Source organism: Molossus molossus, unplaced genomic scaffold, assembly GCF_014108415.1.
Source record: "Molossus molossus isolate mMolMol1 unplaced genomic scaffold, mMolMol1.p scaffold_m16_p_1, whole genome shotgun sequence".
Lineage (NCBI taxonomy): Eukaryota > Metazoa > Chordata > Mammalia > Chiroptera > Molossidae > Molossus > Molossus molossus.
In genome coordinates, this window is record NW_023425344.1 from 105,115,866 (window position 1) to 105,131,378 (window position 15,513).

At 40.3% G+C, this 15,513-nt stretch overlaps 1 protein-coding gene across 1 annotated transcript in view; it reads left to right on the forward strand.

Annotated features, from left to right (window-relative positions):
* Positions 1-15,513, forward strand: part of CUNH10orf67 (chromosome unknown C10orf67 homolog) — a 118,528-nt gene that overhangs the window by 16,255 nt on the left and 86,760 nt on the right. Inside the window, exons 2-4 of the mRNA XM_036270082.1 lie at positions 1,509-1,629; positions 5,701-5,844; positions 7,731-7,805. Of these exons, the coding sequence (XP_036125975.1) occupies positions 1,509-1,629; positions 5,701-5,844; positions 7,731-7,805 (340 nt within the window). The remainder of the gene's footprint in view (positions 1-1,508; positions 1,630-5,700; positions 5,845-7,730; positions 7,806-15,513) is intronic.

Consider the following 15,513-nt stretch of genomic DNA (forward strand, 5'->3'; position numbering starts at 1 on the left):
TTTCAATGCCTGGTTTCAGGGAAAGCAGCTGAATTCTCATCCAATCTGCCAGGCGATCATCTAACCTCTGACCTCTGGAAAACTCCACTGACCACGTGTGAGAGAATGAAAGTGGAAAAAGCAAACAAAATCTTAATATTGTCATGAAAATTATTTTGACCTTGTGGATTCCCTGAGTGCCTTGAAGCCCCAGGAGTCCTCAGACCACCCTTTGAGAACCACTATCTTAAAGTATTTTCACTTGATATGCCTGTGCATAATTTATAATGGCTTCAACATAAAACAGTAGATGAGATATTAAAAGGAGGCTTATAAATCAATCATATTGTTGCCCTGGCCAGTGTGGCTCTGTTGGCTGAACATCGCTCATACACCAAAAGGCCACAGGTATGATGCTTGCTCAGGGCACGTGCCCAGGTTCTGGGTTTAATCCCCTGTTGGGATGTGAGCAGGAGGCAACCCATAGGAGTTTGTCTCTCATGCATCAATGTTTCTTTCTCTCTCTTCCTCTTCATTCTACTCTCTCTCAAAAAAATTGATCAGATTGTTCTTAGTGGAAGGAGGGGTTCTTGGGGTGCTATGAGGAAAGGGATTTCCTGAGGCCCCCAGGGGGGAATGGGGATTCATGGAAAGCTTTATTGATGATGTAAAACTAAGGAGGTTCCCCTCCAAGGTTTCGTCTCTGTCTGTCTCGGCCATCGAAGAAATCCAAACTTGTCTTCAGCAGGGCCAGAATAAAGGCCAATGCCAATAGATGAAAGTACAATCCAAATCAGAATTGGAAAAAAAAAAAAAAAAAAGCATGCAGTCCAGTCTAGCGTCCTGTGTGTGAAGTCAGCATGGCCAGGGCCATGCAGCTGCTTGAGGCCACCTGGCTATGGAGGAAGAATAGACGGCATGTGCGAGTGTGGGTCACAGAGCAAGCAAGAGTGAGAGCCAGCTCAAGACAGGGGAACTTTTTGTCGGAGGGTTTTAACCAGGAGTTTTTGTGCACTTCTGATGGGATCCACTCTCTAGCCAACCCATCCTTCCCTAGGCTAGACTGATGGGCAAGCACCTTCCCTACATCACCACTACTTCATAGCGCATGCGCCTGTCTGCCCCTTTGTTCAAGCCCTTCCCCCAGTGATCTGCAAGGAATGGGCTTCTGGTTCCCTGGGGAGCATGAAGCTGCTCAGATGACCATGCTTATAAATCTTGGCCTCCTCTTTGCTCTCTTCTTATTAATATTACTAAATTAGATAATTACTATGACAACAATATCTCAGAGAATGGAAATGAGTATCAGTGGAGCAAAATGCCACAGTCCAGAAAATTAGATAATCCAACAGCCTCCTGGTAAAACTTAAATTATCAGCAGATAATTCAGAGGTTTCCTCATTTTACCAATCCCTTTGAATATTTAAGACATAATATGACTTATACAAAAATATACTCACTAATATATATATTTTGAGGAAATATCTACTACATAAAGCACATTTAATCTCCCTCCTTTTCTTTTGCAGACTTACCATATCAGATGATTTGAAAGTTGGCTTTTTCAGCACAGACCACGCTACTCAGACAGATTCCAGTGAAATCTTGCCATTAAAAGAATTAAGCTTATCTACACAAAAGCTAGTACAGGTAAATCTGGATTAATTTGAAACTCCTGAGATAATTTTTATAAGTATTAATTGCCTTTGTGTGTTTCCTTAACACAATTCAAATGATTAAAAAATTTTAGCCCAGCCGGTGTGGCTCAGTGATTGAGCATCAACCCATGTACCAAGAGGTCACCAGTTCTATTCCCAATCAGGGCACATGCCCATGTTGTGGGCCCAATCCCCAGTGGGGGGCATGCCAGAGGCAGTCAATCAATGTTCTCTCTTATTGATGTTTCTATCTCTCTCTCTTTCCCTTCCTCTCTCTCTAAAAACAATAAAGAAAAAGAATCAATGAATAAATAAATAAACAATTTATTAAAAAATAAAATAAAAATTTAAATATTAGTATATTTTATAAACTGAATTAGATGACAGTTGTGCTCTTAAAAATTGTTGATATGAGCCACTACTTATATTTATGTTGTGCTTATTATATATGTTGTTTAGCAAGGTGTTTTGTTACTCTCTTTGGAATTCTTTTGACATCTGTGAACATTTTCTACATATGATACTTTTAAAAAATTGGAGGATGTACAGAATAATATAATGAATAACTGTGTTACCCAACACACAGTTTTGTCAAATGGTTCCTTTGGACCTTTTTAATTGTAGAGAAACAGAACATTTCATATCTATCAGATATCAAGGGTTATTATTAAAATCCCTAACCAATAAAACTGTAAGATGGGGTAACATACTACTACTATAAATACTCTTGTGTGCTTTGTTTCTGTTTTTTCACTTAACAATAGAACTTGAAAATAATTCCATTTTGGTAATTGGGTTTCCTCATCTATTTCACAAGTACATCATATCACAAAATGCATCATCGATTTAGCTATTCCTCAATTGATGGACATTTTGGTCATTTCAAATTTTTTACTGTGATAATTCTGTACATACTCATATGCCAGTATATCTGTGATGTAAATTCTTAAAAATGGAGTTTCTGAGTCAGAGGATGTATGCATTAGTCATTTTGAAGGCTATTGCCAAATTGCCCTGCATAGAGATTGCACCTGTGTACACTCCCACTAATAACTTCTGAGGCTGTCTCTTTTCCTACATACTTGCCAATTTGCTGACTTTTTAACGACTTTAGGAAATTTTTATAACTCTATTCCCTTGAAACTAGGGATATCCAAATACCTGAGTTCTGATCTGTAGAATTTAGATAGAAATGTTATATGGCAGCTTTTGGGGACCTTCTTAAAGGTGCAGTTCACATGCTCTATCTACCACTTTACTTCTCCCTTCTCCTCTCCCTCGCCACTTCCTTCCTCATTATTCTCCAGCGTCTTCGAGTTGTTGGTTGTGTTTTGGTCATGTTAAATCTAGAGTTTATAGTAGCTATGGGAGTCTGTGGTCCAGCAGGAGTTTGTTTGACTATACCAGAATCCCTGTGCCTCCTTTCTTCAGAACAAGCAGTCCGTATAGGCAAAGTCATCTCTGCTTGTTCCTGCAAATTAAGCAGTTTCTTTTATTTATTTATTTATTTATTCATTCATTCATTCATTCATATATTTCAAAAAATATTTTAAAATTTATTTTTAGAGAGAGAGGAAGGAAGAGAGAAAAAGATAAACATCAATCAGGTGTGCCTCCTGCACACCTCCTACCAGGGATTCAGCCTGGGCAGGTACTCTGACAAGGAATCGAGCCAGCAACCTTTTGGTACATTGGATGATACCCAACCAACTTAGCCACGCTAGAAAGGGCAGGAGTTTCCCAAGGCTTCACTTGCTCTAGGATATATTTTTTAATGATTCCTCAACATTGTACCCTTTATAAGTTGATAGCATGATGTAAAAAGAAAGGAATATGAGTCAGTGTCAGTTCAAATCCGAGCCTTCCACTTACCAGCCAAAAAGTATTGGACTAGTCACTTAACCTCTCGAAGCCTTGATGTTCTCACCTGCAAAAAGAAATGCAGCACAGAGTAGGAGAACACTAAATGAGATTCTTCCTAGGATGCTGGTACACCATGTATCAAATTCCAAAGTGAGTGTGCGTTAGATCCCATTTGTAGAATTTGCAAAGGGAGTGTTGCACATCAGATCGGTGACGCTTAGCTCTTGAATCAGATCAAAGGTAATAAAAAAGGGGATCAGGAAATGAAGAGGAAAAATTGCTGAAGTGGTTTCTTTAGAAAACACTTGCCATGCTCTTTGTGGGGAGAGGGTAGCAGAAGTGATCTTCCTCAACTGACAGCTAGGAAGGCAGCCTCTGTGGAACTTGAGATGGTAGCTGCTATTGGAAGACACAGAGGTCTTGATCTACGTGTAAGGAAACTAAACTGGGCTGTGACAAGAAGACAGAGTGGCTAGGTTGGAATCAGTCTACACTTCAGAAGTGATTAAGGTGAGGAATGTGTGATTGTTTTCCATGGACCATATGTGGTCTGAGAGAGAGAGAGAGAGAGAGAGAGAGAGAGAGAGAGAATGCTAACTAAAGTGGCATCATTCTGGGTCTTATCCAGAAGAGCAATCTAGAAGGACAGAGGACCCCAATAGCAGGGACAGGAAAAAAGGAGAACTCCAGATTCATAGGGCCCGAGAAAGGAGCAACAATGTTCACCAGAGTAGAGAAGCATCTGCTTAGGTCAGTCTGCATCCACAGGAGAAAGCATCCTGGCACAAGAGAGGGCCCAGCAATGAGAATCTCTAGAGAAGCTATGTCAGTGCTCAGGGGAAGATGAGTTAGTTCTCTTGACCTGCCAGTCCTGGGTGAAGCCACCCCACTAGGTAGGACCAGCCATGCTCCTTTATTCCTTCTGCCTTGTCCATGTTAGAGACATAGCAGCTAGAGTGTGGGGGGAGAGGTAAGAGAGGAGAGAGCTCAAGAGTGAATCATACTCTTTCTTGAAGACAGGCAGCTGCCAACTACTGCCTGGAGTACAGGGAGAAGTCTTTCTTACCTATGAATGAATTCAAAGTGGTCATATCAACTCATAGTGAAAGGAGCAGGACAGGATAATGGAATAACAGAGAACTAATCATATTTGGGCACTAGCCATAGTTATAAGAAATGTTAAGCACCCTTGTTCTGTTAATGATGATTGATTTGTTTTGATTAAAGAAAGCCCATTCTGACCTGGCTGGGAGCTGTACACCCTGGGAGCTTACACTGGGAATGCAGTCCATTCTTTACCCCACCCCCACATCATAGAAAGACTGACAACCTTGGAGTCTTGGAGGTGGTGCCCTGGAGAAAAGCCTTCGTAGCCCCCAACCCACATTCCCCAGCCCGCATTACATACCCATTGTTATTTCCTTTGTCTACTTCCCCATGTAATACCCAACATAAGCATCCAGATATGCAGGAAGAGGAGAGCAGATTTTTCGGGAATGACCTGGTTGCTCTCCCATACTGCCAGCAATGTTGGAATCAATGCTCATATACAATTCCACCTTGTCTCTGCTTAATTGACTCAAGTAGTGACAGGCAGCCCGGACCCCTTCATTGTCTGGTTTCAATAGTGGTCATATTCCAAATGCTACTTTGAGGCTGTGATTTGAGTGACAGTAGGACTTTCTGTTTCCAAGAATGAACAAAAAGTCCTAATTGTGTCAAGTTTTCACTCAGGGCAGGGGCAGATGGCCTAGGAATACATTTTGAATGGATGGCGGGCAACGAAAATACATTGTGTTTTGATGATCACAGATGGTAATTAATCAACACACTGGTTATATTAGTGGTTGGCTAGTGCATTCATAACAAATGTCAATTTTGTCCATATTTTCTGATCTAAAAATCACATCATGAAAATTCTATCCTTTGAGGTATGACAAAGGATCATTGTTAGCACAGGCGTTTTATTCTATATGAGAGTAAATGGCTAAGAACCTCTTCTCCCTTATTCCATTAGTTTATATTCCTTTAGCAGATTCATTAGAGTTCCCAATATACACAGTATTTGACAGGTATCTTAAAAGGCAAGACAACCCCCTGACCAGGTACCCCGGTTAATGTCCAGATCCAGGCATGCTGTTGAAATCTTAGCACAGAAGATCCTTACTCTCTGCAATAATGTATGTTGTTCTATTTTTAGACTATTAAATCTCTTCAGGTAGATTTTGGGTTCGTGAAAGAATTGCTTCAGTTGAAGTTTGAAGACCGTCTTAAAGAGGAGTCTTACAGTCTCTTTACTGCTCTACATGACAGGATCCTAGCAGTAGAAAGACATTATCAACAGGTACAAGTTTTCTCATTTCCTTCTTTAGATACGTATATACTATGGTTTTGAACTTAGCAACTTTTGAGGGCAACTTAATTTGTATATGTTGTGTCCCATATAATGGCTTCACAGGGCTATGTATAGCTAGTTAATACATGTAGCTTCATTTTGTGTCAGGAACTTTTCTAAGCACCTGGTATAAAAATTTAATCCTCACACTAACCTTATGAAGTAGGTACCATTATTATCCCCCTTTTATAGAAGAGGAAACTGAGGCACAGAAAAGTTGATTAACTTGCTCAAGATCACCAGTTTGAAACTGCTGAGTTTAGGCCCCAGGCCAGACAGTTTGATGATCCAGAGCTGGATCTTAGCCACAATTTTGTATTATCTTATTTGTGCTTTAATGGCTCATTGGGAGCCAAAGGTATGAAGAAAGACTCTGCTGCTTTGAGGAATTTCTTGAAATCTTTGGTCAGATTAGCATATTTATCTGTCCATTATGAGTAAGCATCACTCTTAGTACTCTGTTATAAAACAAAAATCCCATCTCCTGTTTATTGTTGACCACACCATCTAAGTACCATATTAAGCCTTTTATTTTTATTTATTTCTTTTTTTCTTTTTTCATCCTCACCTGAGGACATTTTTCCATTTTTTGTACAGATAGAGTGGGAGGGAGGGAGGGAGGGAAAGAGAGAGAGAGAGAGAGAGAGAGAGAGAGAGACATCGATGTGAAAGGGACATATCGAGTGGCTGTCACCTGCACGACCAACCAGGGCCGGGAACAAATTGCAACCGAGGTACATGCCCTTAGCGGGAACCGAACCCGGTCTCTCGGGACCGCAGACCGACGCTCTAACCGCTGAGCCAAACCGGCCAGGGGCATACTAAGCCTTTTAAATGTGTTTCCTCTTTAAGTTCCTTAACAATCCTAAAATGGAAATGCTATTATCTCTGATCTACAAATAGAAACTGAGCTGCCAAGGTCAAGTCACTGCTTAAGGGCAGACAGATAGTAGTAAATGGCACAATGATATTGAAATTCAATTCTGTTTAACTAGAAACCTACTGTGGTTTACACTCCATGCTGGAATAGAGTTAGTATCAGAATCAAGGGTATTTTTCTAAATGTACTATTCTTCATTCTTATCCTAAACAGATATGGTCAAATAATTTGATTCATCAGAAAATAAGTAGTTTATGGATTGGTGGCTCTAGATTTCTTTTCCTGGGAATATTTTATTCAAAATGTAGAAGGACCACCTGGGTAGGCCAGTAGCACAGTGGATAACGCATCTGACCACGGATCAGAAAAAGTAGGACCAGAAGAGGATATGAATTGTGAATAGATTTTACTACTTCTATTTTTTTCAGTTTTTAGAAAATACATTTTTATTGATTTTTTTAGAGAGAGAGAGTAAGGGAGAGAGATAGAAACATTGATGTGAGAGAGAAACATCCATTGGCTGCCTCCTGCACGCCCCCTACTGGGTATCGAGCTGGCAACCTGGGCATGTGCCCTGACTGGGAATCTAACGGGAACCTCTCAGTCCATGGCAGGATGCTCAATCCACTGAGCCACAATAGCTGGGAGATTTTACTGCTTTTAAAAGCAGTTCTAGGAAGACACTAAAAAGACTTTGATATGTAAAGTGGAATAAAATCTTCAAATTATCTGTATTTATTTTATCCATATGGACTCACTATTGCTTTTGGTTAAGTGTAAGTAAAAATGGAATGTGTTGTAATTGCTGTAGCATAGGAGAAATGATTATAAAATGAAGTTCTTAAGACACTGTGATGATTTGAATGGTTTTATACTGAGCTCCTCCCTGGTAGGTGTTAAGAGTTGTTTTGGGGAAAATATTATAGTGCTCACTGTACTTATTTTTGGTTTGCAGAATGAGGTTAACATAAGGAAATGCTGCAATCAGCAGTTGGCGGATGCTATAGCTGTTATCCGAGGAATGTACAAGGTGGGTTTTAGTGCCGTCCTGGGCAGGACCGACTTTATATATTGGAAGTGCACAGAGTGAGGCTCGCTATGGCTTCTTAGTCTAAGTCATATCAACATTAAAAAGTTCAAACCTGTAGACAATTTTTATAAGAGTTTACTTGAGCAAAACTGATGACATATGCCAGGGAGCAAGATCTCAAATGCTCTGCAGAATAACCATTTTTACAGCTCCTTTTATGCATTTAAAATTAAGGGGGAATGTGAGGAATGTTACCTGGAGATGGGAGAAAGCAAGGTGGGGATTGGCTTACAGGATACTTAATAAGGCTTTGAGCTCTCTTGAGGGTGATTACAGCTTACTTCAAAGGTGTGTTAACCTAGATGCACAGAAGCAATGGACAGGCCTTGCTTAAGGCAAAGATAAACCCTTTACTAGAAAGTTATAAACCTGGGGCGTGACTACCCACCATGAACTTCCCAGTTAGGAATCTGTGATCAGATCACCTTGTGAGGTTACTTTCCATAGAACCCCTTTTGTCATCCACAGTTTTTACCTTTGAAGATCAATTTTCTAACTTTCAGGTCCCTGATGAGGGCATAAGATTGTTCATGCTTACATTAAATTTAACAAAATATCACTTTATGGTGGCAGATAAAACTTTCCAGAGACTGGAGAATGCCAATCTGGTATCCAAAGTCCCTGGGCAGGTGATGAAGTAATCCAGTTTGCTTGGTGAGCATGCAGTTGGATAGAAGGTCAGATCATCTTAAGAGAGTGAGTGCATTGGGTCCCTAGTAAATCCCAGTGTGTGGTCTGACGCTTGGGGGAGTAACTTTCTAATGGCGAGGACACTTATCTGCCAGACTGGCGCTTCACTCTCCTATGTGAGGGAATCATTCATGGTTTTCAATGACTACTTTTTAGGCTTAGTAAAGACCTTGTGCTCCTTTTATTAGTTATTAATTTTTTCTTTCATTTCGATATGCTCCCATAAAAAAATATGTTTTATTTACAGCAAATTGTTCATTGATTACATACTTCTTTGGATAGCACTTAACACATTTGTGTTTAATTATGTAATTACTTGTTACATGTCTCTGTTCTGAGCCAGGCGGTAAGCCCTATCAGGGTGGGGAAGTTGCCTGCCTTATTCACCGCTGCGCCCTGCCTCTTAGCAGTGCGCCTGGTACGCAATTAGCAATCAACTAAGAATCGCAAGATGAATGGGCAGCTGCCTACACTTGTGACAGATACTGGCCACTCAACAGTCATTCTCTCTCCTCTTTTTTTTTTTTTTTCGTTAGCAGAAGCCCTTCTCACTGCTAGATCCTTTCATTCTTATCTGCCTTTTCAGCATAAGCAGGGGCAAGGTCAGGTCCCTGACCAATCGCACCTGATGGTAATTTGGCTGTGACATTTGGGGAGCAGGTTGTTTTCTCCAGCTGAAAGAGACTCAAGGGAAGAAACACCCTTCTTTTTCTTTATTTGACCTTGTTATGTATCCTTCTGATGCTTTGAATTGCTGCAGCCAACCTAGAACCCAGGACTGCGACACTTTGGTTGTACGAAGGGTGGAAGAGTAGAAAGTTATGGGGTCGTTGATGACATCACTGAGCAACTGAAATAACTCTGGATTTGCCCTACCTCTGGCCTTCTTATTTCATCAGATAATAACCCCCCCTGATTGTTTGAGCCACCGTCAGTTGGCTGTCCAAACACTTGCAGCTGAAAATATCTAATCCAGGACCGATTGCTCTGCCAACAATCTCCGAGTCTGCGGCCAACTGTGTTTCCAAAGGTGGCCTCGACACTCTCTTCCATGTACCTGCTCCTCTGCAATGATAGTTTGCTCCTCCCCTAAATCCAGGCTGGACCCAGTGACTTGTCCTAAGCACAGAATGTGGAGGAATGGACGCTGCACACTTTGGAGTCCAGGTCAAAAGAAGCTTTGCAAATACATCCTTATGCTTTGGGAATGTTTGCCCTCTGGATTCTCCTCTCTGGTTCCAGCTGCCATGGTGTGAGAAACCCTAACTATTTTAAGGGTAACATGGGCTACTGGGTCCACAGGTCCAGCTGAGCCCAGCCTTGAGGACATTCAGTCCCTAGCCATTCATTCTTCCTGTCCAGACATTATGGAGCAGAGATAAGCCATCTGCCGTGCCTGTCCTAATGCCCTGCCCCACCACATTCGTGAGCATAACAAATAGTTGTTTATGCTGATAGGTTTGGGGAGCTGTGTTATGCAGCAATAAATAGAGAGTTGGAAATTGCTCACACCAACAAGCAATTTCTTAATTACATTTGTCGGATAGATTACTTCTCTCCGGTCCTGGCAGCACAGTTGTAGCTTTGTGCTGTTAGCATAGTAGATGTTTCAGAAAAGGACTCCGGAGTCAGACTACGTAGGTTCAAATTCTGACCCTGCCACTTATTTGCTATGTGACCTCAGGCAAAGCACTGAATCTCTCTGCCTCAGTTTCCTTATCTGTCAAATGAGGATCACAAAAGTACCACCTCATAGGCCTGTTCTGAGGATGAAATGCACTGATCTTTGTGCAGCACTTAGAGACTGCCTGGCACCTGACACTGAGCATTTGCTAAACAAACAAACACTTTTACATATTCATGTCATTTCTTGGTGTTGGTATCTTTTTCTGCCCCTTAATTATCCTATCTTAGTATTTAGGTATATAGCTTTCTGTCTCCTTCTTGCAGATTTTAGATATGATAAAGAGCCCTTAAGTCATTATTATAAAATTTTACTATGTTGAACCTTATCATATTGACATTTTTGAAGCCAAAAATATCAAATATCAGTAATTTCATGAAAGTGATGACAGTAAGCATACTTATTTTATATCTAATCTTACAGGAAACGAATACAGTGTTTCAATGTTACGCATAATACTTGCGGTCGATACTCTCCAGCTATTTCTTTTGCTAAGAGACTCTTTTTAAAAATCATGCATGCATTTCAATTTTATAAAATGTGAGTTGTATGCATCTACTGAAAGGCCATATAATTTTTTTCTTAACCTATTCATAATTAATAATGTGGTAAAATTAATTGATTTTGTAATGTTGAATCAACCTTATTTGTATAAGCCCAACTTGGTCATGATATATCTTTTTTGGGTTTTTTTTGTTGTTGTTGTTGTTGTTTTATCCTCACCTGAGGACATTTTTCCATTTTTTTTGTTCAGATAGAGTGGGAGGGAGAGAGAGGAAGAGAGAGAGAGAGAGAAAAATCGACGTGAAAGGGACACGTCAAGTGGCTGCCGCCCGCATGACCCAACTAGGGCTGAGGATAAACCACAACCAAGGTACATGCCCTTAGCTAGAACCGAACCCGGTGTGGTCTCTCTGGACCACAGGCCGACACTCTAACCGCTGAGCCAAACTGGCCAGGGCGATATGTCTTTTTTTAATTAATTTAAAAAATTGATCTTAGAAAGAGAGAGAGAAACACCAATTTGTTGTCTCACTTATTTATGCATTCATTGGTTGATTCTTGTATGTGTCCTGACTGGGTACTGAACCCACAGCCTTGTTATATGAGGACAATGCTCTAACCAACTAAGCTACCTGGCCAGGGCTTTTTAAAAAAACCATGTCATTGAATTTAGTGTGTCAATATTTTAAATCTACACTTATCAGTGAGGTGATTTATACTTTCTTTCTTCCTTCATTTTTTTTCCTGTCCTTATTGTGTTTGGTATCAGGGTTGTGGCAGCTTCACACAACGAGCTGGGGATGTTATGCCCATTTTTGTTCCTTAGGAGCAATTGTGTGAGATTAGAAAATTTTCTTCTTTAAATATTTAAGACTGCAAGAGGAACCAGCTGGGCCTGGAGAAATTGATTGATTGACATATTTTGGACTTAGTCAATTTCCTTAAAGATTACAAGACTCTGGATTTCCTATTCCTTTTGAGTCAGATAGTGAGATATTTGTCCAGGGCCTTGTCTGTTTCATTTAAACTAAAAAAAATTGCCCAGCCATTGTGGCTTACTGGTTGAGCGTCGACCCAAGCAGCAAGAGGTCGCTGGTTTGATTCTTGGTGAGAGCACACACCCAGGTTGTAGGCCCGATCCCCAGTGGGAGACATGCAGGAGGCGGTCAGTCAATGTTAGTGTTTCTATCTCTCTCTCCCTCTTCCTTCCTCTCTCTCTAAAATTAATAAAGAAAAAATATTTTTAAAAAAATTTGTTGGAATATAGGCTTAATAATATACAACTTGTTACTGTCCTATATTATAATCCTATATTTTAAACCCCACTACATATTTTTATTACCATTTTAACCATTTTCACTGAGTTTTTAAATATCACTTATGTTTTTTATGACCAGGAATTCTATTTGACGCTCTGTGCTTGGTTATTTAACTTTTGTGTTTATTGTTCTTGCTCTTTGCCCACAATTTCAGTGTGGTTATTTCTATAAACATATTTAAATATCCTGATTTGTATTCTGTGCTTCACAATTTTCATAACTTCCACCTGTGAGGGTCTGATAAGTGCTGGCTGTCACTCATGATATGTCTTTTACTTTAGGGTTTCATGATTTTTGTGAACTCACATTTTTGTAAGAATTCTTTGAGGCCTGGAATAGAAGTGAGTTATAGTAGCCCTGGCCAGTTGCTCAATGGTTAGAACATTGGCCCACAGACCAAAGGGTCGTGGGTTCAATTCCTGGTCAATAGCACGTACCTGGGCTGCAGGTTCAATCCCCAGCCCTGGTTGGGGTTGTGTGGGAGACAACCAGCCTGGGTGCCTCTCTCACATCAATGCTTTTCTCTTCCTCCCTCCCTTCCACTCTATCTAAAAAGCAATGGAAAAATATCCTCGGATGAGAAAAACAACTAAGTGAGTTACAGTAGAGAATATTTATGTTTGCCTTTGTGAGACTCCTGGATCTGTGACCACTTTAATCTAATTCTCAGCATGAGGTGTTTTAGAACACCCGGAGGTATACATTTGGGCCACAAAAGTGTGTGGGCCATCTTGTGCTTATAAAACTCAGAAGAGATTTCTTCCCCACCTATACTTGGAGCCAAGTTTCCAGACAGAGACAATTTCACTTTCACTGGAGTGAGAGGGGTACAGAGTTCAAGGCAGTTACTTCTAGTTTGTTCTTACACCGAAGGAGTGGCCTTAGGTGTCTCAACCTCACTTAGAACTGACATGCTGAGGAGGACCTAAGTGACGTCTCCTGTCTGTGCCCTGTAAAGGGGTGTAAACCAAAGTTCAGGTTTACCTGGCTTAGCAATGCACTGGTTTAGCAATGCCCTGGATTGGGCCAGCTTCAGTCTTCACACTTCACTGTTGTTCACACTTCTCTGGATCTCTACATTCACTTAAGGTTGGCCTCAGTGTCCCTTACTTTGTTGGCTTATGGGTGCATCTTACCTATCTTATCCAGAATTTTTGTTGTTTACAGTGGGAGGGTAAGTCAGAATTTCATAAATTTTTGAACATGCTTTCATTGTCTTCTGTCTTCAACCATTTCTGGGACACTGATGTACTTCCAATGTGTGTCAAATGTTCTAAAAATGTGGCTGAATAAGTGACTATAGCTCTTTATATATACTTTTTATACTTCTATGGGTAGAAAGTCCTAAAATGATTAAGTGCTTTATAGTCATCAATTTTTTGTAAACATGTGCTGGTTAAGTATGCTTAGCCAACAGTATATTAGTTGTGGTTATTTGTTTATCTGATTTAAGAATTGTTTTAATGATACAAAAGTGATTATTTGAATCTTTGCTTTGGATTTTTGGCATGACCTCAGAGAGCCTTCCTCATCCTGGCTACCCAGTTCATTAAGGCTTAGTCATAAGAAAGAACAGAAGAGTTTTGAAAAAACAACCAAAGTGTACACTTTTGGTTGATGTAACTTTTAAGTGTAAATAACTCTCTGCTGCCCCCTGGAGTCCAGCTAAGGCTACAAGTACAAGTACTTTTTCAGCTATGGAGCAAGTGTCTTAAGTCCATTTAACTTCAAAAACTATTTCTTGCATGATATTATAGTATCATTTACATTTACAGATAAAAGAAAATATTTTTCTAGAAGTGTATCAGCTCAGATTCAGATAAGAAAACAGAAAATACTCCAGGTATTTCAAACACAAGGATTTATTTTTTTATTTTATTTATTTTTTTACACTTTCTTTTATTTTTTTAATTTAATTTTTTAAAATCTTTATTGTTGAATGTATTACAGATGTTCCTCATTTCTCCCCCATTGACTCCCTCCTCCCCATTCCCACCCCCCTCCCTCCTTTTCCCACACTGTTGTCTGTGTCCATTGGTTGTGCATGTAAGTTATTTGGTTTATTTCTTCCTACCCCCAACCCCCTTCTCTTCGAGGTTTGTCAGTCTAGCAACCAATTTGTTCTTCTTAATCCCTTCACCTTTTTCACCCATTCCCCCAACCCCGCTCCCATCTGGCAACCAACAAAATGTTATATCTATGAGAATGTTTCCTTTCTGCCTGTTCATTTTGTTTGTAGATTCCATTACCGATAGATATGTATTCATTGCCATTTTGTTTGTTCATATATTTTATCTTTTTCTTCAAAAAGACCCTTCAACATTTTATATAATAGCAGTTTGGTGGTGATGAACTCCTTTAGCTTTTTCTTGTTTGGGAAAGTCTTTATATGGCCACCAATTCTAAATGACATCTTTGCAGGATAGAGTAAATCTTGGTTGTAGGTTCTTGCTTTTCATCACTCTGAATATTTCTTGACACTCCCTTCTGGCCTGCAAAATTTCTTTTGAGAAATCAGCTGACAGCCTTGTGGGAACTCCCTGGTAGGTAACTAACTGCTTTTCTCTTGCTGCTTTTAAGATTCTCTCTTTGTCTTGAACCTTTTGCATTTTGATGATGATGTGTCTTGGTGTGGGCCTCTTGGGGTTCATCTTGTTTGGGACATTTTGTGCTTCCTGGACTTGTATGTCTGTTTCCTTCACGAAGTTAGGAAAGTTTTCTGCCATTATTGTTTCAAATAGGTTTTCGATTTCTTGCTCTCGCTCTTCTCCTTCTGGCATCCCCAAGATGCGAATGTTGGCACCCTTGAAGTTGTCCCAGAGGCTCCTTACACTATCCTCACTTTTTTGGATTCTTTTTTCTGGTTGCTGTTCTGATTGGGTGTTTTTTGCTTTCTTGTATTCCAAATCGATGGTTTGCTTCTTGGCTTTACCTACTCTACTATTGAATCTGTGTAAATTATTCTTTATTTCAGTTAGTGCTTCCTTCGTTTCTGACTGGTCCTTTTTAATGCTCTTGAGGCCCTCACTAAGTTCATTGAGCATTCTTATAAGCAGTATTTTGAACTCAGCATCTGTTAGGTTGCTTATCTTCATTTCACTTAGTTCTTTTCCTGGAGTTTTGTTCTGTTCTTTCATTTGGGACCTGTTTCTTTGTCTCCTCATTTTGGCTGCCTCATTGTGTTTGTTTCTGTGTATTACTGAACAAGAGGTATGGGGCTATCTGAGACCACATGCTGCTTGTTTGAAAGAATTTAAGAAAACCTGAAGCAGGATCCAAGACAGGCCAATCCTATGGTTAAGCAACTGGCAACAGCTTGGGTGGGCCTGCAAGTTGGGTGGGGCAGGGCCTCAGGGAATCACCAGGGTGGGGCAACCAGTGTGAGCCAGGTTGCTGGAGTCCCAGATATGGGGGCTGTCTGCCACCCCAGGGAAGGACTCACCAAAGGAAC